The 19,583-nt window shown below is 46.9% G+C and overlaps 8 protein-coding genes across 8 annotated transcripts; 4 read left to right on the forward strand and 4 right to left on the reverse strand.

The window, feature by feature from the left end:
- Positions 1 to 343: 343 nt before the first annotated feature.
- On the reverse strand, positions 344 to 3,721 carry L228DRAFT_284138 (RTA1-domain-containing protein; the record flags this gene model as incomplete). The annotated part of the gene is made up of 3 exons (XM_018336194.1): positions 344 to 1,022; positions 1,086 to 1,392; positions 2,942 to 3,721. The coding sequence occupies 3 exons, from the start codon at positions 3,719 to 3,721 to the stop codon at positions 529 to 531; spliced, it is 1,581 nt and encodes a 526-aa protein (XP_018186620.1). The 3' UTR covers positions 344 to 528.
- Positions 3,722 to 5,643: 1,922 nt separating this feature from the next.
- Positions 5,644 to 7,225, forward strand: L228DRAFT_269468 (hypothetical protein; the record flags this gene model as incomplete). The annotated part of the gene is made up of 2 exons (XM_018335278.1): positions 5,644 to 5,685; positions 7,034 to 7,225. The coding sequence occupies 2 exons, from the start codon at positions 5,644 to 5,646 to the stop codon at positions 7,223 to 7,225; spliced, it is 234 nt and encodes a 77-aa protein (XP_018186621.1).
- An 80-nt stretch (positions 7,226 to 7,305) lies between these two features.
- Positions 7,306 to 8,892, reverse strand: L228DRAFT_253632 (hypothetical protein; the record flags this gene model as incomplete). Its single annotated transcript, XM_018333762.1, has 2 exons — positions 7,306 to 8,385; positions 8,458 to 8,892. The coding sequence occupies 2 exons, from the start codon at positions 8,890 to 8,892 to the stop codon at positions 7,306 to 7,308; spliced, it is 1,515 nt and encodes a 504-aa protein (XP_018186622.1).
- Positions 8,893 to 9,074: 182 nt separating this feature from the next.
- L228DRAFT_284140 (hypothetical protein) lies at positions 9,075 to 9,695 on the forward strand (the record flags this gene model as incomplete). Its single annotated transcript, XM_018336195.1, has 1 exon — positions 9,075 to 9,695. Exon 1 carries the CDS (start codon positions 9,174 to 9,176, stop codon positions 9,693 to 9,695), a length of 522 nt encoding a protein of 173 aa, XP_018186623.1. The 5' UTR covers positions 9,075 to 9,173.
- Positions 9,696 to 9,713: 18 nt separating this feature from the next.
- L228DRAFT_248833 (P-loop containing nucleoside triphosphate hydrolase protein) lies at positions 9,714 to 12,424 on the reverse strand. The gene is made up of 3 exons (XM_018332949.1): positions 11,793 to 12,424; positions 10,857 to 11,740; positions 9,714 to 10,791 (listed from the first exon to the last, which is right to left on the reverse strand). The coding sequence occupies exons 1-3, from the start codon at positions 12,394 to 12,396 to the stop codon at positions 9,910 to 9,912; spliced, it is 2,370 nt and encodes a 789-aa protein (XP_018186624.1). The 5' UTR covers positions 12,397 to 12,424; the 3' UTR covers positions 9,714 to 9,909.
- A 2,240-nt stretch (positions 12,425 to 14,664) lies between these two features.
- L228DRAFT_248834 (FtsJ-domain-containing protein) lies at positions 14,665 to 16,264 on the forward strand. The gene has a single exon (XM_018332950.1). The coding sequence runs from the start codon at positions 14,697 to 14,699 to the stop codon at positions 15,795 to 15,797; it is 1,101 nt and encodes a 366-aa protein (XP_018186625.1). The 5' UTR covers positions 14,665 to 14,696; the 3' UTR covers positions 15,798 to 16,264.
- Positions 16,265 to 16,301: 37 nt separating this feature from the next.
- On the reverse strand, positions 16,302 to 17,313 carry L228DRAFT_212807 (hypothetical protein; the record flags this gene model as incomplete). Its single annotated transcript, XM_018329957.1, has 2 exons — positions 16,302 to 17,044; positions 17,106 to 17,313. 2 exons carry the CDS (start codon positions 17,311 to 17,313, stop codon positions 16,302 to 16,304), a joined length of 951 nt encoding a protein of 316 aa, XP_018186626.1.
- A 198-nt stretch (positions 17,314 to 17,511) lies between these two features.
- L228DRAFT_222112 (branched chain alpha-keto acid dehydrogenase complex, alpha subunit) lies at positions 17,512 to 19,375 on the forward strand. The gene is made up of 5 exons (XM_018330291.1): positions 17,512 to 17,758; positions 17,815 to 18,002; positions 18,077 to 18,138; positions 18,206 to 18,415; positions 18,503 to 19,375. The coding sequence occupies exons 1-5, from the start codon at positions 17,613 to 17,615 to the stop codon at positions 19,268 to 19,270; spliced, it is 1,374 nt and encodes a 457-aa protein (XP_018186627.1). The 5' UTR covers positions 17,512 to 17,612; the 3' UTR covers positions 19,271 to 19,375.
- The last annotated feature ends 208 nt before the right edge of the window (positions 19,376 to 19,583 follow it).

Raw genomic sequence — 19,583 nt, forward strand, 5'->3', positions numbered from 1 at the left:
CAGCGAAGAATAGTTGAAGCTTAGCTACAGTTAAATACGGAGGCGCGAAAATCTACCCGTCCGCTTAACGGGGGGATCATGTCTTGGCAAAAGTAAATCAGCAACAAATAAGAGTATAGAAGTTCCAAATTAATCAATAGAGTAGCAAATAATAAATTGTATGTTTCATGTGACTACCATCTCATTTCATTGTTGGGGTGTCCTTCTAATCAGGGCTTGATACTAGGTACTTACCAGAAATCCTTAATTTTCGGAGAACTCTTCTAAGAATAACAAAAAGCATAATCAAACACATTCAAGCAATATCAAAACCATATAATAAGCTGATTTAGAACTCTATAATGCATGTAAATTTAGAGCAATATATTGGTTGTTGAGAAAGAGTCATAATGTTAAATATTACAAGTTTTGGTGACCTTCGACTGAAAAGTATATACAATGTTTCTCCCTCCAGTGTAAAATCGATTCGAAAGGTTGGTTAAATGGGTATCTCCAAAAGTGCCGCAGATATAACTCGAGACTCGGGCCCTAACTTGATGCGGCCGCACCGCTTGCCACAGCGGCTTGTTGCTGTCTCCTGCGATGCTCGATCATGGCCATAAGAGTCAAAACAGCCATAACCTCCCAGGCCGGACCGGTAGCAACGCCATTCAGGAGCACGATGCGACCTTTACTTCCTCTAAAAGAGCAAGAATGGCCCTGTTCGAACTGCGCGACAACAAAATCTTGGTTATGTGCTAGTACGAGCTTGAGCGAGCCCATCGAAATATTTCCTGATGCGCCGTTTGCTGTCATCAAGTGGTCATGGTGCGTTCGCTTCCAGATCAATTCTATGCGATCACTTCCGGTGTTGCTTGCACCTAAATTGAGCATTCGAGCCGGCACGGAGAAGACTCCGTCGCCAGATTTGGCTCCGCTAGTTGCAGCTTTTCCGAAAAGCTTGCCGAACCCAGTCACAGAACGGAGATCCTCCCACCACAGCTGGCTTTCGTCGACAGTAGCACTGTTCACTGCTTGGACGTCTAAAGACAGAGGTCAATTGATCTCATCTTTCACTGTGAATGAACCTCTGTAAGATCCCATACCTGGCACAATTCCAATTCGCATTGAGTGAGAGAAATGCGGAAACCGCGCTATTCCTAGTGCGGGGCCATTCTTGTCCTCGCCTCGATGAAGAGTAACGTCTGGTTTTCCAGGTGTATAATTTGATACATCGACAAAATAGCCAAACTCTTGAGCACTGTTGCCAGTAAGATCTGCTCGCTTCAGAACCATACTGCTCTTTCCGAAACCAGCCGAGACGACTTCGATAATCTGAACTCTCTGTTGAGGATGAGCTAGGCCACCCGGATATGGAGGAGGTGCCTCAGCTGGGACTCCTTGCAGATAGGACTTTTCCATAGTGGATAAGATTTTGCGCCGCAGTATGAGTCTCAAATTGTTTGATAAGGCAGGGACGTAGTATTGTGTTCACCGTTGGAACTAGATAGCATCAACTGGCTTTAGACAGTCTTGTGTGTCGTAGAGATGAAATGTTCTAGGTTTAAATAAAATAGAAGACGGCGGTCTACCCATGTGGAGCTGCAACAATAAACTCTGGTTCGTTTATACTTTTTTGAGCAAGAGATCATCATGCAGGCTGTGCCACAATATGGTCAGCATTGCTAGTGACCAACTTGGAAATAGTTTCGCTAAGACTCACCACTGATCATTGGATTTACGGGCGTATGAGGCTGTACAAGGGGGTAGCGTGACGGCTACTGACAGTTATGAACTCATAGCATCGCACCGTCGGTTCAGCTGTCAAAGCAAGAGCCAATCAATGTACCCACCAATCGCCCACAAGTGACGCTTGGGTCGTACCCCTCGTTCCAGCGTCAGCGGAGTCGCCAGGATAAGGCTGGCAACGTCAATCTTTACCCAATATCTGCCATGCGATCGTCACATGGCTGAGCAAAGGGCTGATACTCGTACAATTAATTTCAGGTCTGCTTCCGCACGTCATCCACGTACTTACCTTGTCGGATCTTGTGGGGAGCAGTCGTTATCGAGGTCCTTCACAGCGAAAATGGCTGTGGGAATCATGCAGAGCAGCGAGAACAGAGCGTTATTGAAGCGATATGTCAGGGCCCCTGCATGTAATCGTACTTCACAAGAACATAGACCAGGATAAATAGCCAAAAGTATATGGATAGGGTTCCCCGGATTCTAAAGAGGCTGAAATGGGTTTATGGCTGGTGGAGAAATTGATAATTAGTGACATATTCCAAGTCGAACGCTCGCCAAAGTTGTCGAAAAGCAGTTGGTGAGTTACTTACCTTGGACAAATTCTTCTTGCCAACGCCCAATTAAGCTCACGGGGTTTTTGCTTCTGCCTTATATTTTCGGGGCGAAATCGCTTTTCGCACCATTCAATGATATTTGTGCTTCATGGAAAAAATCATTGTAATTTTGCATATCTTTCCTAATTTTCTAAAATGCTCCTACAAAGTTCACTCAAAATCCACAACAATTTTACCAGCTCCTTCCAATTTGAGTAGAAAGTCGAGAGCTTTTCCCACGAGACTAGTGAAATAATATTGACCGTGTTTCTTTATCCCATTCTTATACGCTGATAGTTCTGATTCCAGGCCAGATTATGGAATGATCATCAGCCGTATTACTTGGGATCCCTATCTTGTAGTTCGACAGTGTTGGCAAAATGCCTGGCTTCGGATTCGGGGCGCTCAAGCTTTTGATATCGTGATGACAAGGGGGGGAAGCAGTAGCCAGGATGGAAGGCTGTCATGAATAATACCGAGATGGAGATCATCCTATCGTTTGATGTCAGTATTGTAAACCAAGTGAACCTTGAGCTACTTGAGCTAAAAACGCAACAGCAATTTCCAAAGAAAGGAATGGATTCAAACACTCACACTCCGTCCAAAACAATAAAACTAACTTCATCCTTCATGATCTTATTCCCCCAGCCGCCCGCCATTTCTGCAATTCGATAGACGCATCGTATATAAATAGTAACGAACGCAATCGTCATTCCGAACAAGAAGAGCTTGAACAGAGTTGCGCGCCTCAGGGCATCTGCTTCGGAAGACAATATTGCCTGCGACGCTCTCAACCTCATATAGTATAATCCCGCAAGCGCAGCAAAGGCCGTCAGCGTAATCACCTGCCATACGATTCCCGCCATCATTATGTCGTTTCCCAGTTTCAAGCCAGACTCGTCAGACGCGCTGGCGGCAATGCCACCACCTGCTGCCTGGAGGAGTAGAGAGATTATATCGAAGCAGATGAAGATCCAAGTATATGAGCGAGGCCTAAGGACTGAATACTCTGTCCCGAAACACAAGACGATATGCTTGAGCGTGAGGTAGATGCCAGCAGAAATGAAAGCGGGCGCAATGATCAAGCAGCAGATTTGCATTTCAAACCCATTCCCGTCGAACGGATTATTGTGTAGCATGATTCGTCCGATGTAGCCAATGAATTCGGTCAGGCAGCCTAGTGTAAGAGCGACCATGTATGTCCAGGTGCGGTAGTGCAGGCTCGATGCAAAACTGGAGATCATGCATATCGCGAAGACGGCGAGGAAGAATGCATTGGCACCGAGGTTGGGGTAGTATCCGTATGTGGATAGCTTCACGGGGCATAACTCAGAGACCTCTAAGCAGTAGGTTTGATTTGCTGCTGAAGTTGTATTCGATATAACGCTTGCGTTGGACATGATGCTCGAAAAATGCGGTTTTGCGTTCGTCCTCAATTGATAATTTTGTTTGAAATTGGACCGAGGAGATCAATGATGAAATATGTGTAGCAGTATGAAGTCAAGATCCAGAAAGAAAGGAACCCATAAGAAAGAAAAAAATATGACAGAGATTGAATCAAGGTAGAAGAGAAAGCCCGATGTCTCCCACAGATCACTGGAGTAAAGAGTTGAAAAGGAAGCAGGAGATGTAGTACTTTTAAAGATGCCGTAAGGAGAAAGTTATGAGATCTTCTCGATTCTATCAATCCTCCACGCGCCGTTGAGCTTCTTTAGCCCATGATTATCACTGCCTCAATGTTGTCTCCGCCGGCATACCGAGGATGCAACCCTACGACGCGCGGCACAGCCTCTTCTCATGAAACTCTTCTGGGCCTTTTGCTCCCCGGGGTTATCGTTCTGGCGTACCCACTCGCTGTCTTGGCAAGCAGAGCAAAGATCGCCGGAAAATTTATAATTGACGTGTTCAAACGGACATAGATCTTTGGCATATCTCAAAACGTGAGCATACAATAACTCGAACAATGCCTATTGGCGAAGAGTAAATTTCCCCATTGGGCATCTCCGTCTTGTCTGATTCGGTTGGCGACAGATCGATAGAATGATAGCAGTCCGATCTTGATACTAGAGGCCCGAGGACCCAATCTTTTGGCACAGCCACTCTCCGCGAGTTCAGGAACCGGACTTCTGTAACTAATCGAGCATGACCGCAGGATTGGAAGCCGGGGGGAAGAAGAAACAGCAGCCCAGTAGGATTAAAAACATAGCCCCGTCCCTTTCCAGGGAGATTGGCCATGTTTATCATTCAATTTGTCCAACAGAAGGGTTAATCTCGTGTCACATTTGATTTCCACTTCCAACCAGGTCAGAATTCTCGTCATGTACCAATTCAATTCAAAAAGCTGCGGGACTTTGAGTAGTCGAGAGATTCGGAGAGTGATATTTAGATTAGGAAATGCCAGAAAACAACAAGTTTCAAATTATATTTTTATGCAGCAGGGTCAGTCAACTGGTAATGCATCAATCGCAATGCCCTAGACGCCCAGCTCTGATTTGAATGTTGACATACCCAGTCGCAGACTCACCAATTCTTGGTCGCCAATTTGTCAATTGATTTGAACCGTTCAATTTGTTGATAAAAATTCAGGATATAAAGCTTAACATTAGTTGATCCACGAGATGAGTTTGACTCTGATATGCTTGAGCATGAACCTCATCGGAAATTTATCCGAGAAATGAGGGCTTGGCACAAAAAGCAATGCCACCAAGACAGCGGTAATCTTTGTGAGATGAAAAAATACGATAGAAATACGATCACCCATGCAACCGATGGTGTTGGCGTCCACATAGCCTCCCTTCTTTCCGCATTGAAAAATTCTCGATTGTCTCAAATGTCTCGAATCGCCAGACATTGATATTCTCGACTCAGAAGGTCAAATATCAAGAGGGCTGTGCTTTCCCCCTTGACCCACTGCATACCCATGCCTCATTCAACTGGATGAACTTCGGCAAAACCATTAAAAAAACTAGAAATATGCACCAACTGCACCAGGGCACAGCCGCATCGGTAGTGATCTGAGTTGCATTAGTAGTCTATGCGCAGCAGTATAAAGGAGAGGTAGAAAAAGGATCAGTTCGGGAAGAAATCGGAGAAAAGTTGATAGGGCGTGTTGGTAACACTATGGTGAGTGGAGACCGGGGGTTGGCGCGGCCGTGCAGGAAGTCATAGGGCGTGGAAACTCCACTGGCGTGATGGTTTGATCCTCTTGGCACCTTGTTAACCGCATTCATAAATGAACTGATCAAATATGCGAATTAGCAAGTTATTAAAAGAAGGCAGTGCAAGACGAAATTTTTCAAGGGTTTTCTGGCATGGGTTTAACATGCCGATTCCGTCATCATTAAGGTGCATTGACAAGAAGCAAGTAAGTAGAAAATTGATTACATCTCACTGTCTCTTTAAAGACTCCAATAAATTTTCTCAGATGATTCATGACTTTCTCATAAAGTATGCATTCCTGCCAGATCGCTGGAGTTGGAAGAAATATGCGTAGGAAAGAAGTGTTGTGGGATATGTCCATAGTGGTCTGTGGTGCGAGTGTGCGGTAGCGCTTCTAGACCTCTACGGTGGACTAGGTGTCATGTTTGGCGAAAACCAATCCAGAAAGATCGAGCGAGTCCCTAGGCAGAGAGGAGTAGGCAAACCCCCGAGTATTTCCCCTACTGGAAATACAGTGAAAGTCCTTCAAAATCTTACCCGATTCTAGCGGAACATTAAGCAAATCCCATCCAATCCAAGCGCGGTACCAGGCGAAGTTTATCGATATTTAGCGATAAGTCCAAATAAACTTACACTAAACCTTTTGGTCACCGTCCCGTCAAAACACCAATGCAGTATGTTGAATCGTATTTCAAGCAACAAATACCAATGTTGTGAAAATGGAATAGAATTATAATAAATTTTATAAAATGCATAATATATCTACTATATTTGATCAAATTCCATCCGGAACTGGCTATGCCACTTAGTCTGGTTAAAATTGTGCAAAGATTCCTGTCGAGTAATACTACTTATCAGCATCAAATTATTTCCTATGCGGCACAGGCCATGTCTCTAGAACTTATGTTCAACACTATCAGAATTAAATTCTTCACTAGTCTTGTACATCTTCATACCTTAATTATGTTCAATTAGATTTTCCGAAATTCCGAGTAACAATGTTATCTCTATCCACGCCTCTCGTACATGATAATAGTATAATGTATTCAAAGGATGTTGAAATAATACAGAAGACAAGGCTGAGAATCTACTAGGCAGCAAGCTGCAAGCCCGTGCCACATGGCAGGCTGTGATTAGCTACCACGTGCCCAGTGCCCCATGGGGTATGTCTAAGGAAGATATCATCCATCCAAGCTTCGCATATTCGATCCAAGATCGATTGGATAAAGCTCCATGTATTCTTCTTTCTATTTTTCCGTGCTTACAGGTGCTCCAGTAAAGATCGTTCTACCCTTGTAATAAATATGCGGAACATTTTGGATCATTGCTGCCTTGGCTCTTGGGTGCAGTGCGCATGACTTGAAGCAGAAGAGCCTCAAATCGTGGATAGGATTCGAATTGGTCGTAGAATATAAATCCAAGCCGCTTCTAACCCCAGAGCCATGGTAGAAATAGTCGCAGGTCATTTCCAGTTCTAATTTCATAATCCAAAGTTCACTTATTCTAAAAGAAATATGGCGGATAGACGTTCTGTCTCCTCTGATGACTACAAGGATGCCGTCGTCGAAGACGCGCGAGTCGCCGTCACAGGACTCTCAAAACCGCTGAGTGCAACGACACTGGCACAGCTTACATCGTCCGCGGAGGCCTGCAAGGACAAGCGGAAGGAGAAAGCTGAAGCTTCTCTTGACGAAGCTCTTAGAGCTCATTTGAAGAACAACCCAGACTCGATCAACAAGAAGTGAAAGTGAAAATGCATATTACAACGAAAGTGAGCATCCAAACATTCAGCAAAAAGCAACTCTGTTTCATCCTGCTAACTCTGTCAGGGCTCTTTGAACATTTCTCGAAGTCGGCTATCGTATGCTTCTTTGTCATCGACTCTGGATTGGATGAAATCTGCAGTTCCACGCGCCCAGTACTGAGAAACGATGAGATAGAAATTTACGTCATCAGCATGTTTGTCAGAAAATAATGGCTGGATGTGGTTAAGGAATACGTTGTAGAGCCCCGTTGGGCTCATCAAAGCTGCTCTGTACCAGAAGGCCCCCGACTTCCAACAACGTTCCATGATAGATGCTGGAGAAAAGTCGTATTCTGGTGGGGAATTCTTCTCTTCTTCTTTGAATATCTCCATGAATTCTTGCCGCTGTTCGTCGTACTCTTCTGTATTTGTCTGGTCAATCCCTTGACTAGTAAGCCAGAGTGGCGTACGCATAAATTCAATAGGGAGAGAGCTGGCCCATTCTAAATCGATAAAGCGTTTGATATGCCAATCTTTGTCGACCAAAATATTACTCGCGTGCAAATCAGTTAAGGTGAAGACAAAGGGCCCGTGGTTGAACTGGTGGTCAAGAAATTGCGGACGCACAGTCCTCATTAGAGCCAGAGCGGTCAACTGCCTAGCACAGTCACCGTAACTCTTCACGGCGTTGGGCTGAGAACGTAGTCTGCTATCATGACACATGAGAAGACTGTTGACATATGAATCCACACTTGCGATAGTCTGACTCCTCGGCATATCAACGGGGATATTTTCATTCTCCAGGTCTTGCAACATGAGCGTCAGAGGTCTGTTTGCGAGGCGCAAGTAACCATTGTCATCGATAATAAAGGAGCCAATTTTAGGCAGTGCGATTCGACTCATAGTGAGCATGACTTTGGATAAATCTCGAAAGAGATTTTTCCGTAAGGTTTTATCATTTCTCTGGTTCGCCCAAGTGTCGGACAGCATCCTCCCCTCTTCGATATATTCGATAATGAGATACGGTCCGAGCTCGTTTGAAGCATCGCTGTCATCTGGGACAAGACGGGAGGGAAGCGGGTTTCCAAATAGAGAAGAGTACCAGCAGTGGATGCGGTGAAGCAGGCGACGAACTAGTGGCAACCGGTCGAGGGCAGTAAACTATTCAAAGCGATAGATTAGAAATTAGTTAAGAACTTTAGGTATTCAATGGCGACCGCAGCCACTACTTACACTCTGACCAGACCTCACGGCAAACCCATAAAAGCGTGGAATCGGTATTGAGGGGCAAAACTCTTGCATCCATGCGTATGTGCCAGCTTCGCATCTGACTTTCTCGTCGCCATTTCCAGGACAGAAACTTTCACCAACACGATAAGGAAGAGGAAAGCGAATAATGACGCGACCGAGACCTTCGACACGCACAGGTACACAGATGTTGAAGCTTCCATTCATCCACTCGCCAACGTCTTCAGTTTGGCATTTTTTGACGGGTACCTTTAGGTGATGTGCGACGCGGGACTCGATGAGTTTGCGGCGGGCATGGAGAAAGTATAAAAGTTCATTTCGTTGTGGCCAGTATCCAAGCTGATGTAGAACGTTCACCTCTCTATCGAGGGCTTGAGAGAGTGTGATTGATTCACGCAAAAGACGCCGTTCAACTGGCATGGCTCGGCTCAGAGATATATAGAGCGACAGCACAATAACCAGATATGTCTGCATTCACAGAAATTCGAGGAATGCATTTTCTAAAGGGTCAAAGCGTTCAAATGACCCCTAAGTTCTCCAAGGACAAAACGCAAGGCTGAGGGCTCGAATCACGTGCATAACCTCCTTCCAATGAGGCGCATCAATATATATTTCAACAGCTACATTAATGCCATACGCAAGACTAATCCAAAAAAAATTTGAAATATAAAGCCTCTATTTAATCCTTGCTGATATCAATCATGGCATCAAATCCTCAAGACTGGCGAGAACTCATCACATCCCGCAAACCCGTCCGGGTTCTGGTCATCGTCTATCCCGGCAGCTCTTTGTTCAAGGAATCCAACCTCTCTCTCATCCGAGACACCGCTCTCCAGAGAATTGGAGCCGACGAGAAGGATTGCAAGACACTGATACTGTCGACGTGGACAAGACGGACCGCTCTCGTCCTCGACCTGTGCCATACAACCTACGATTTCAAGACTGCTCATCATCCTGAATCTTTGACAGTAATTATTGTCCACATCATCAGCGAGACCAAAATCACCGTCAATATAGCACGAGCAGCTGATCGTGATGAGACGAACAAGCAGGTTGCCCATATGCATGAGTCGCAGGGGTTTGATGCAATTTTGCCCATGGTAGAAGAACACCGCAATGGAGCGGTACCTTCTTATCCCAATCCGCGATCCCTCATGTTTCGAAAATCTGAACGGGCTTTGAAGGGTCAGGGAGCTCTCAGTCAAGGCGCAGGGAGTACATGACTATCGAATAAATCGTTTGATTTTGGCAGGTTGTTTGCAATTTTCAGGTATCCACGTTTATTAAATGACAGAAATGAAACGAAGAAATCTGCTTTTATACGTCCCTGTATCACATCCAGTACTCCAGGATTCTATGACTGTTATACTTTTAAACAAATTCAAAACAGAAAATTTTCGAGGAAAAAGCAATCGCCGATATTCAAATGCATCTTGACTAATCCTCAAAACCTAAATCATCCACCTTTCCCAGAAACTCCCCTGTCTTCTCCGCCTTCAACAACTCATTAACATCGATTCTTCCATCTGTCAGATATCGCTCACTGACGCCAATATTCACCCTTTGGGAAAGTTGACTTTTGAGTTCCGCGCGGAGGGCCTGTAATTCGGCCTTTGTCTTTGCACTAGCCTCGTTCATTCGTTTCTCACGACCGCTTCCACGGCCTTTCCGAGAGCCTTTACCCGACGATGTGTCCTGGAAAGTATCGCTGTCGTAATCGACACCGAGCTCTTCGGCGACATTTCGCAACCAGTCATCTCCAGACGCTTTCTTTTCCTTGGCGAGGTTGCTGTCGGCGAGCTCCTTGGCGAGAGAGACTCGAGGCTTGAGACGCGCGGCAATGCGGCGATCTATGTCCAGAGAACGCATGAAATACCGCGTTGCTGTGTTCCCGGCCGCAATAGCTGCCTCTGCGTGAACTTTGCCGACAAGACGCCGCACACCGACGACTTCTTCAGGGGCGCACAGGAGAACGCTCGATCCAGAGGTCGAGGCACGTGCAGTACGACCAGATCGGTGCACATACATGTCTGCTGTGCGAGGAAGGTGGTAGTGAATAACGAGCTGGACGCCTTTGATGTCAAGACCACGGGCAGCAACGTCGGTAGCGATCAGGATAGAGCCTGGATGGTCGGTGGAGGAGAAGCGTTCGACAGAGCGGAGACGAGCTTTTTGTGGCATTTGTGAGTGTAGAGCAAGAGCAGGGAGGTTGAGGTTTTGTAGGAATGGTGTGAGACGCCGGACTGCGGAGATGGAGTTGGTAAAGATGAGAGTGCGGGTATTGGGGTAGTAGAGAAGGAGAGCGTAGAGGTAAAGGTCCTGAACAAGGGAGTTAGCTTGAGCATGTCTAAAGTGTGTTGGAAAGAAGTCTAAAGGGCTCATACCTTTTCTGTAGCGCCACATTCGACCAGTCCTTCTTTGAGACCTTCGGCCATTTGGGAAATTGGGTTGACATCGACGAATTTTGGCTTTTCCTCACGGAAATTGAGCTTCTTTAAAAGGTACTCCATTGACTCCCGGTTGCTCATCAAGTCCCCGCTAGGACGGCCCTTGCCGGCGAGTTTCTGCTGAAGTCCCTTGTGGAAAGTTGCTGAGAAGACCAAGGTCTGGCGGGAAACTTCAGTCCCATCATCCGATTCTTCTTCAAGCTGCTCGCCCTCAGGGCCAATAGTCTCGGACTTGCGGTCCAAGAGGTCGAGAATCTGTTCCATTTCCTTGAAGTGCCCTTCACTAAGTAGTCTATCGGCCTCGTCGACAACGATAAATTTAACCTTCTTGAGCCAGGCAACCAGACCTTGTCCGCCGCTGATAACCTCGTAGAGTCGGCCTGGTGTTCCAATGACGACATCTGCACTAGATAAATGTCGACGTTGCTTCTGCACCGAAAGACCACCAGTGAGCGTGGCAATCGAGGGACTGTCCGGACCAGAGTTTGAGCAGAGGGCTGTAAGATGCGCCGAGATTTGATGCGCCAATTCTCGTGTGGGAGAAAAGACCAGTGCAATAGGGGGATTGCGCAATTCCTCGTCCTGCTTTGCCCTTTTCTTCATATCTTTCTTACTCTGGGAGGTCTTAAGATACTCCTCCAATATAGGAATACCGTATGCCAGCGTCTTTCCCGAACCTGTGGATGCCTTTCCAATAACGTCGTGACCAGCGATAATCTCAGTTATGGCAGAGGATTGAATAGGTGTAGGCTTCGAGAACTTCAACTTGGACAATGCCAGGAGAGTTTCCGGAGACAGAGGCAGTGATTGCCAGGCAGAAACTAGATCCCAGTGAGCGAAAATATAGGGGATTTATTTACAACGTGCACATACCATCAGTGGCGTCAAGTTCCGCTGCGTCATCCTCGAGCTCTGCAAAGACATTCTCCCTGAGCTCACTGTCATCGATAGACACTTGCTTCCCTTGCAGCTTCTGTTGTTTCTTGGTCTGGTTTTGCTTTTTGTCTTGCTTTTGCTTCTTGTCTTCGACCTTCTTTTGCTCGGTTTTTTTCTGCTCTTGCACAATGGATTTTGACTCCTGAACAAGCTTCTCGTCCGTTGCTAGTGCTTCTATTTCTTCGTCGTCGAATCCACCCCATTCTTCGTCATCCTCCTCCACGGAGCTTGCGCGATTGCCCGCTTTGGACTTTTTGTCTTCATCCTCAGTATGTGCACTACTGATCTGAAACGAAATTCTCCCAGAATCATCTCTGACGACATCGACATCATCAATTTCCTCAAGACCATAGAACCCTTCAGCATCATCTAAATGATCTGGCATGGGCACTTCCTTCCACCCAAGCTTGTCCAAAGGCACAACTTTCCGCGGGGCTTTGCGAAGCGTCGATTGGAGCGATTTCCCCGTCTTGCGTTTCTTATTTGATGAGCTTTCTTCATTTCTAGAGGAGAATCTCCGCTTATGGTTCGCTGGTGTCATGATTGCTGGTTTGTTAAAAATGGAGACTTCGACAGAACGGTTTGCAATATTTTTCAAACAACTTACCCGCCGAGCGCCTACGCCCAGAGAAAGGGTGGTGCCGAGCTTCTTCCGGACTAAGGTTCTTCGATAAGGCTCGGCTAAAGGGTAAGCGCCAGGGGCTACCTGGGGCGCGGATGACGGCCCTGGGGACGGTCTGCGACGTTTGCGGACCACGCTGCACTTGGCGGATTCGTCAATGAGCTCAATAGATTGATCTGACCCTGTCCGATCCTTCTTCACTGGCGATTCTTTTTCTTCGGCTGCCTTCCGTGCCTTCTGCCGTCTGAGCTTCCGGTCCGACCGCTCTCGTGCTTCCGCCGACTCGATGTATTGGATCCTACCCTTTTGCCGATACAACATATCGAAGAACCTTAGTTGCAAATGGTCAAGACATTCCACCATGTGTTTGTGCCTGTCTGGAAGAAGCTTCAGTAGCAGGGAGAGAGCCTTCTTGTCCCAGTACAAGTTCTCAGCAAGCATCAACCAATTGGCGTCATCGATCAATGTTCGGATGCCACTATGGCAACGATCTTTTCGCTCCGCATACTCATTGATTTCATAGAGCAGCAGCTCTAGATCTGTGCCAAGTTCGTAGGCTGCTGCTGAAACTGCACCGAGCCAAGGCCTCTTTCTCCGCCCCGGCCCCACGAGCACGTCTCCCGGCTGTATGTCGCGCTCTCCGGCAAGTGTCTCCTGCACTTCGGTCCATGTAAATCCCGGATGGTGTTTCCACACGGACTGCACGGGATTCTGTGCCCTTATCTCTTGGAGAGAGCATGCAAGATAATCCCCATATCGGAGATACAAATGGTCCTCAATCATCAAGTGGATATTATCCACTAAGGTCGCACAGAGTCCCTGCGGTCCGTGGGTCTCGTCCCACCGGGATTGCAACATGGCCCCATCAATTTGAATGTCCCTTTCAAGGACTTGCTGCTCCTTTCTCCGTACCTTCTTTAATCCCAAAAGCTTCTTGCAGTTATTGTGGAATTTCTCCACGAATTGTGCGAGCCTTGGGGATATGTTCCGGTTCTGCCTGAACATGTTGAGGTATTCAAGTCGCTCCTTCAGCCCTCTTATGTTCATAGGGCCATTGGGGGGGCGAGGGTATGGCGGAGCATAGGCTGGCGTTTCGGCCTCCTTTTCTTTCGACTTCATTTCTCTCGGTCTCCTGGGTACCTGGAGTGCGTCCTCTTCTCCCCATTGGGGAAGACGAATCGTCTTGAAAATCGTTTCGCTCATCTCCAAAATCAGCTGAACAATATTGTCGTCTTCTTCTTCTTCTTCTTCTTCTTCTTCTTCTTCTTCTTCTTCTTCTTCTTCTTCTTCTTCTTCTTCTTCTTCTTCTTCTTCTTCTTCTTCTTCTCGTTCAAAAATGATGGACTTTACAGAAGCCTTCTGCAACCTACGAGCTCTACTTATACATTTTTCAGTCGATCTGGCTTCTATCTCTTGATGGTCTAGCTCTGCTATGAAGGGCAAGTACGTCAAAGATAATTTACGTGGCCTTATAAAATTTTGTTGTGTTTCAGTGAGTTGTGCCTTCCTTTTTTGTCCAAGTTTCACCTTGATCTTTTTTCCTTTGTGGGCTCTCTCTAACGTAGGTACCTCCATAAAATTGAAGACTTAATCCGGGTAAGTTTTGAATAGAAGAGTTGCTTGGCTAATATTATACTGTAATCAAATGAACAATGCCTGTATTTAGGTAAGTCTTGTTCTTACTACAGTAACAAGTATAAAGATGTTAGAACGTGATTTACCTAGTTTCTAAATTCTTTACTCTATGCCAGGAAGAGTATTTAGCCTTCAATTAAGTAGTTCAAACCTCTTGTTACTACCTATCTAGCTCTAAATCAGCCTATATTTATAATAAATGAACTGTTAAAATAAGCTGTTTTAGGACCCTTTTTGACTTTATTCTTGTTAAATAAACTACTATATATCATGATATGTAGATAAGACTTGAGAGTAGCATTTGCCATGGTAGATTTTGATATTGCCTTTTTCAGAATTTCAAATACTAAAATGACACTTCTCATACGCTAGGTATTTCAGCTACAGAACCTCCCTATTCCCTAGGTCGTGCCTTCCTCTCCAGCGGAGTACAAAGTACGGATAGTCCACATCAAAATATTTGGCGGAACTTGCCGGGGTCGCAGAACTGACGGATCGGAGGATTCTTAGTGACTTTCTCCGATTCCAGAATATAATAATCAAGTTACCACAATTAACGGTTTACGACCCCACCATTTGTCGCCATGGGAAAGTCTTCAAAGGATAAGCGTGATGCTTACTATAGATTGGCAAAGGAGCAGGGATGGAGAGCTCGTAGCGCCTACAAGCTACTGCAGCTGGACGAGGAATTCAATCTCTTCGAAGGTGTTACGAGAGTGGTCGATCTTTGCGCAGCACCGGGCAGCTGGAGTCAGGTCCTCTCGAGAGTATTGATCAAAGGCGAAAAGTTTGGCCGCGCAGGGCTGGAGCACAAGCAAAGCAGAGAAAATGCAATCATCTATAATCCCGAACAAGCCAATAACGAAAGCGATCCTCTTTCAAAGCCTGCCCCGCGCACAGATGTGAAGATTGTTTCAATCGATCTTCAACCCATGTCCCCGCTAGAGGGCATTACAACTCTTCGTGCAGATATTACACACCCTTCCACGATCCCTCTTTTGCTGCGGGCACTAGATCCCGAGACCTACGACCCCGCTTCTTCTTCTGGATCTCATCCTGTGGATTTGGTTATTTCCGATGGAGCGCCCGATGTTACAGGATTGCATGATCTCGATATTTACGTGCAGAGTCAGCTGCTGTGGGCGGCACTGAATCTTGCATTGTGTGTCTTGAAACCAGGAGGGAAATTTGTTGCCAAGATTTTCAGAGGCAAGGACGTGGATGTCCTGTTCGCCCAGCTCAAGACAGTGTTCCGCTCTGTCAAGGTGGGCAAGCCGAGGAGTAGCAGAGCTAGCAGTGTAGAAGCCTTTGTGGTCTGCGAGGGTTTCTGTCCTCCCGAGGGCTTCAAGGCAAGCCTCGAGAACCCATTGGGCACGGAGAAGACGCTATCTTCAAAAGCTGCTGAGGAAATTGAGAAGGAGCCGAGAGGTCAGGCAAGGACACTCAGACCTGACGGGATCACGGAGTTGGACCTGGGCTCAGATGCGCAGGAGGACAATCGATGGGTTGCTCCATTTTTAGCTTGTGGCGATTTGTCCGCGTATGATGCCGATGCTACGTATCATTTGCCAGAGGGATGGCAAAGCTTGGATCCAGTGCAGCCTCCTACAGCACCTCCATACAAGAAAGCGCTGGAAATGAGGCGAGCAGCCGGCGGAGCGTACGGCAAGACGACCAAGGGGTGAAACCAGTCTTCAAAAATGAATAATGTCATTCGCGTTTGATGATCGATTAACTTCCGTCATGAGCATTCAACAAACACTCTGCGACATACAACGCCAGAGTGGGGGATGATTGTGCATCTATTTGATGGCGCTCATTGAGGTTACTCTGCCGAAGTTGCAATATAGTTGCTGCTATATCTCCTCATGTGCGTGGCGTATATTTCGCGGCAAAGGAGTCTCGGGGAACGGATCAAAGACTTTCTACAGTGGCATGATCGAAGTCCCTTGGAAATACACCAGATCGTGTGTGCGCTCTACCAAAAATCGCACGAGAACTGGATGTCTTTGAAAACGATCTAAAGATTGTGTATAATTTTCTTTGAACAAAAAGCTTCCTGCAGCAACATATGCCTGCACGCTCTGATATTAGCATGTAGATATCCGTAACGCCTTAGAACAAACGATCTAATGTACATATATACAACATATGCGCTTAATTCTTTTCTATTTCCTTCTGGATCCGGATCAGGCATTTCTGGGTTTGACGCCCTTGTGGATCGCAGCGATACCGAACGTGAGGTCCTCGTAGCCTTTTCCAGGGGTCATGAAACCTGCTTCTTGAATCATCCCTTTCCATTCCTCCTGACTTGGGAATCGGTCGATACTCTCAACAAGATACTGGTAACTGTCACGATCGCCAGCGACAAGGTGCCCAATCAAGGGAATAGCGCCAAAGCTCCATCGCTGGTAGACCTCATTGAAAACCGGGTTGTTCACCTTGCTGAATTCGAGACAGGCAAAGACACCCCCGGGCTTGAGCACACGATAAGCCTCGCGCAGAGCCGCAGCCTTGTCCGTAAAATTTCGAATTCCAAACGCCACAGTATAGAGGTCAATCGAGTTGCTCTCGACCATATCAAGTTTCTCAGCGTTCGCCTGGAGGAAGCTCAAACGGTCGGAGTTTGCGTAAGGGGTATCAAGACTGCGTTTTTTGCCTTCGCGCAGCATGTCGGCATTGATGTCGGAAATAGTGACGCGAGTGCGGTGATCGCCGTTGATGTTGGTGGCATGATCGAGCATGCGGAATGCAATGTCTCCCGTTCCACCAGCAATGTCCAAAATATTCCAACCTTCAGGGGATCCTGGAGATGCTGATCCAGGATTAATTGATCGAACAAAGTGGTCTTTCCAGAGTCGGTGAATGCCGAGGGACATGAAGTCGTTCATGGTATCGTATGATGACGCGACGGACGAGAAGACGGCACCAACTGGTTACGAAGATCAGCATATTTGTACGATCAGAAAATTAACACGACATTTTCGAAATACCTTTTGATTCCTTGAGTGACTCGGCAATCGTCTCATAACCAAAATGCGTTGTCTTCTCGGAGCTAGAGGACGGCTTAGGAGGCTGCGGAGGCTGCTGAGGTTGCTGTGCATATCGAGCAGAGCAGGAAAAGCATCGATAACCAGCCTGTCGTACTGCAGGCCGCAGAGGCTGTTGTGTGAGAGCCCTCCATGCTGATTTGGAAGCCATTGTGCAGTTAAGTGGACTTGAATTATATGACCTGTTTGGAGAGTCTAGCTCGAGCAGCTAAGGATGAGGTTGCGATGAAATATCAAAACTTGCCACATCTGGACTAGCGCAAACAAGGGTGAGTTTGGCCGCGAGTAGCCGATCTGACAGTCAACTTAGCACTTGGACCCTGGATCTCCGTCATTCCCCATGGGGGAGGAGATCACGATGATGACCATGATTATGTCTAATAAATACTGCAATTTACTTATAGCATCTTTCTAACTTTTCTGCTTCTTGCTGGCAAGAAGATTTCAAACATGAACTCATCGAAGAAATTATTCGTTTTCCTCCGTCAACCCCAGCGGATACACACTGCACGCACACAAATACAATCGCCACAATGTTTATTACCGAGATGTTCCCGGCGATGGAGCTCAGTATCTCAACGCCCAGGAGCAGATCAGTGAGTTTGGGCTATCAATGAGATGTAGCATTTCAATTTGGCTGATTGTAATCTAGTGTCCATTTTCCAGGTGCAGTCAATAGCAAATTCACTACCAATTTGGAATTCCAGCGTCCTTCAACGCACCCCGCCATTCCCACATACAGGATCATGGACTCGGACGGCATCATAGTAGACGAGTCTCGAGCGCCAAAGGATGTTAAAGATGAAGATGCCATACAGTGGTACAAAGACATGCTTACGGGTATGCTAACTCCCGGCCCATTGTCTGCTATTTAAATTTGTCCAGCATTGCTGAATATATTGATATCATCACAGTCAGCATCATGGACCTCATCATGTTTGACGCCCAAAGACAGGGCAGGCTTAGCTTTTACATGGTATTTACTCAGCTTTCTTCTCATCTACCACAGACTAAACAGAAACACTGATGCACCAAAAAAATAGGTATCAGCCGGCGAAGAAGGCATAGCAGTGGGCTCCGCATCTGCTTTAACCCCCGAGGACGTCGTATTCGCACAGTACCGCGAAGCCGGAGTGTTCCAACAGCGTGGCTTCACTCTCGACGAGTTCATGAGCCAGCTTTTCGCCAATCGCAACGACCATGGGCGCGGCCGTAACATGCCCGTCCATTACGGCAGTCGCAAGCTCAACATTGTACGCCTCCTTATTTCTCCCTGACTCCCGATAACACCTCTCCATCCCCCACGCTCAGATAAAACCCCAAACTAAACTCTCTCCTAGCATACAATATCATCACCACTCGCGACTCAAATCCCACAAGCAGCTGGCGCCGCGTACGCTTTAAAAATGCAGGCTTTACAAAACCCTAACGTCGCACCACGCATCGTAGCATGCTATTTCGGCGAAGGAGCCGCCAGCGAAGGGGACTTCCACGCTGCGCTCAACATTGCCGCGACTCGATCCTGTCCTGTGGTATTCGTTTGCCGGAACAATGGCTACGCAATATCAACACCCACACTCGAGCAGTACCGAGGCGACGGCATCGCCAGCCGAGGCGTAGGATACGGCATTGACACGATCCGCGTTGACGGGAACGACATTTTTGCCGTGCGCGAAGTGACCAAGGAGGCGCGACGCATGGCGCTCGAAGGCGGCGGACGGCCTGTACTAATCGAAGCAATGAGCTATCGAGTCTCGCATCACAGCACGAGCGACGACAGCTTTGCGTATCGCGCGCGCGTCGAGGTCGAGGACTGGAAACGCAGAGATAATCCCATTACGCGCCTGCGCAAGTGGATGGAAGGAAAGGGCATATGGGATGAAGAAAAAGAGAGCGAAGCGAGGACGACTATTCGAAGGGATATTCTGAAATCGTTTGCCGCGGCGGAAAAGGAAAAGAGACCCCCGCTCAGAGAAATGTTTACGGATATTTATGAAGACCTCAGCGAAGAGAGTCTATCCCAGATGAAAGAGCTTAAGGCCGTCTTGGAACGGTATCCAGAGGAGTATGACTTGGCGGCGTTTGAGGGGGGGAAGGATGGATTATAGTCGTAGCTATGATAATGTACCTACCTAGCTAGTTTAATTCTACCTTCGTAACGGTAAAACATCAATGTTTGTACCACTTCCCTTGTATCAAGTATTCCGGGGGCGGGTTGGGGTTTGGAAGGGACCTTTTCAAGCCATACTATAAACTGGTCAAATATGAACGTCACTTATATTTCTCTAGAAGCCTAGGTAGGTAGGTAGCAGCCATCTAAGCTGTAGCCAAGTCCCACAGGGTTTGACAAATCTGCGGGCATTGCAATACATTTCGCCTGCTTTCAACCCGCCAACTTTTCCTTGAGGGATTTTTTTTTTT

The sequence above is a fragment of the Xylona heveae genome (assembly GCF_001619985.1).
Source record: "Xylona heveae TC161 unplaced genomic scaffold L228scaffold_8, whole genome shotgun sequence".
Lineage (NCBI taxonomy): Eukaryota > Fungi > Ascomycota > Xylonomycetes > Xylonales > Xylonaceae > Xylona > Xylona heveae.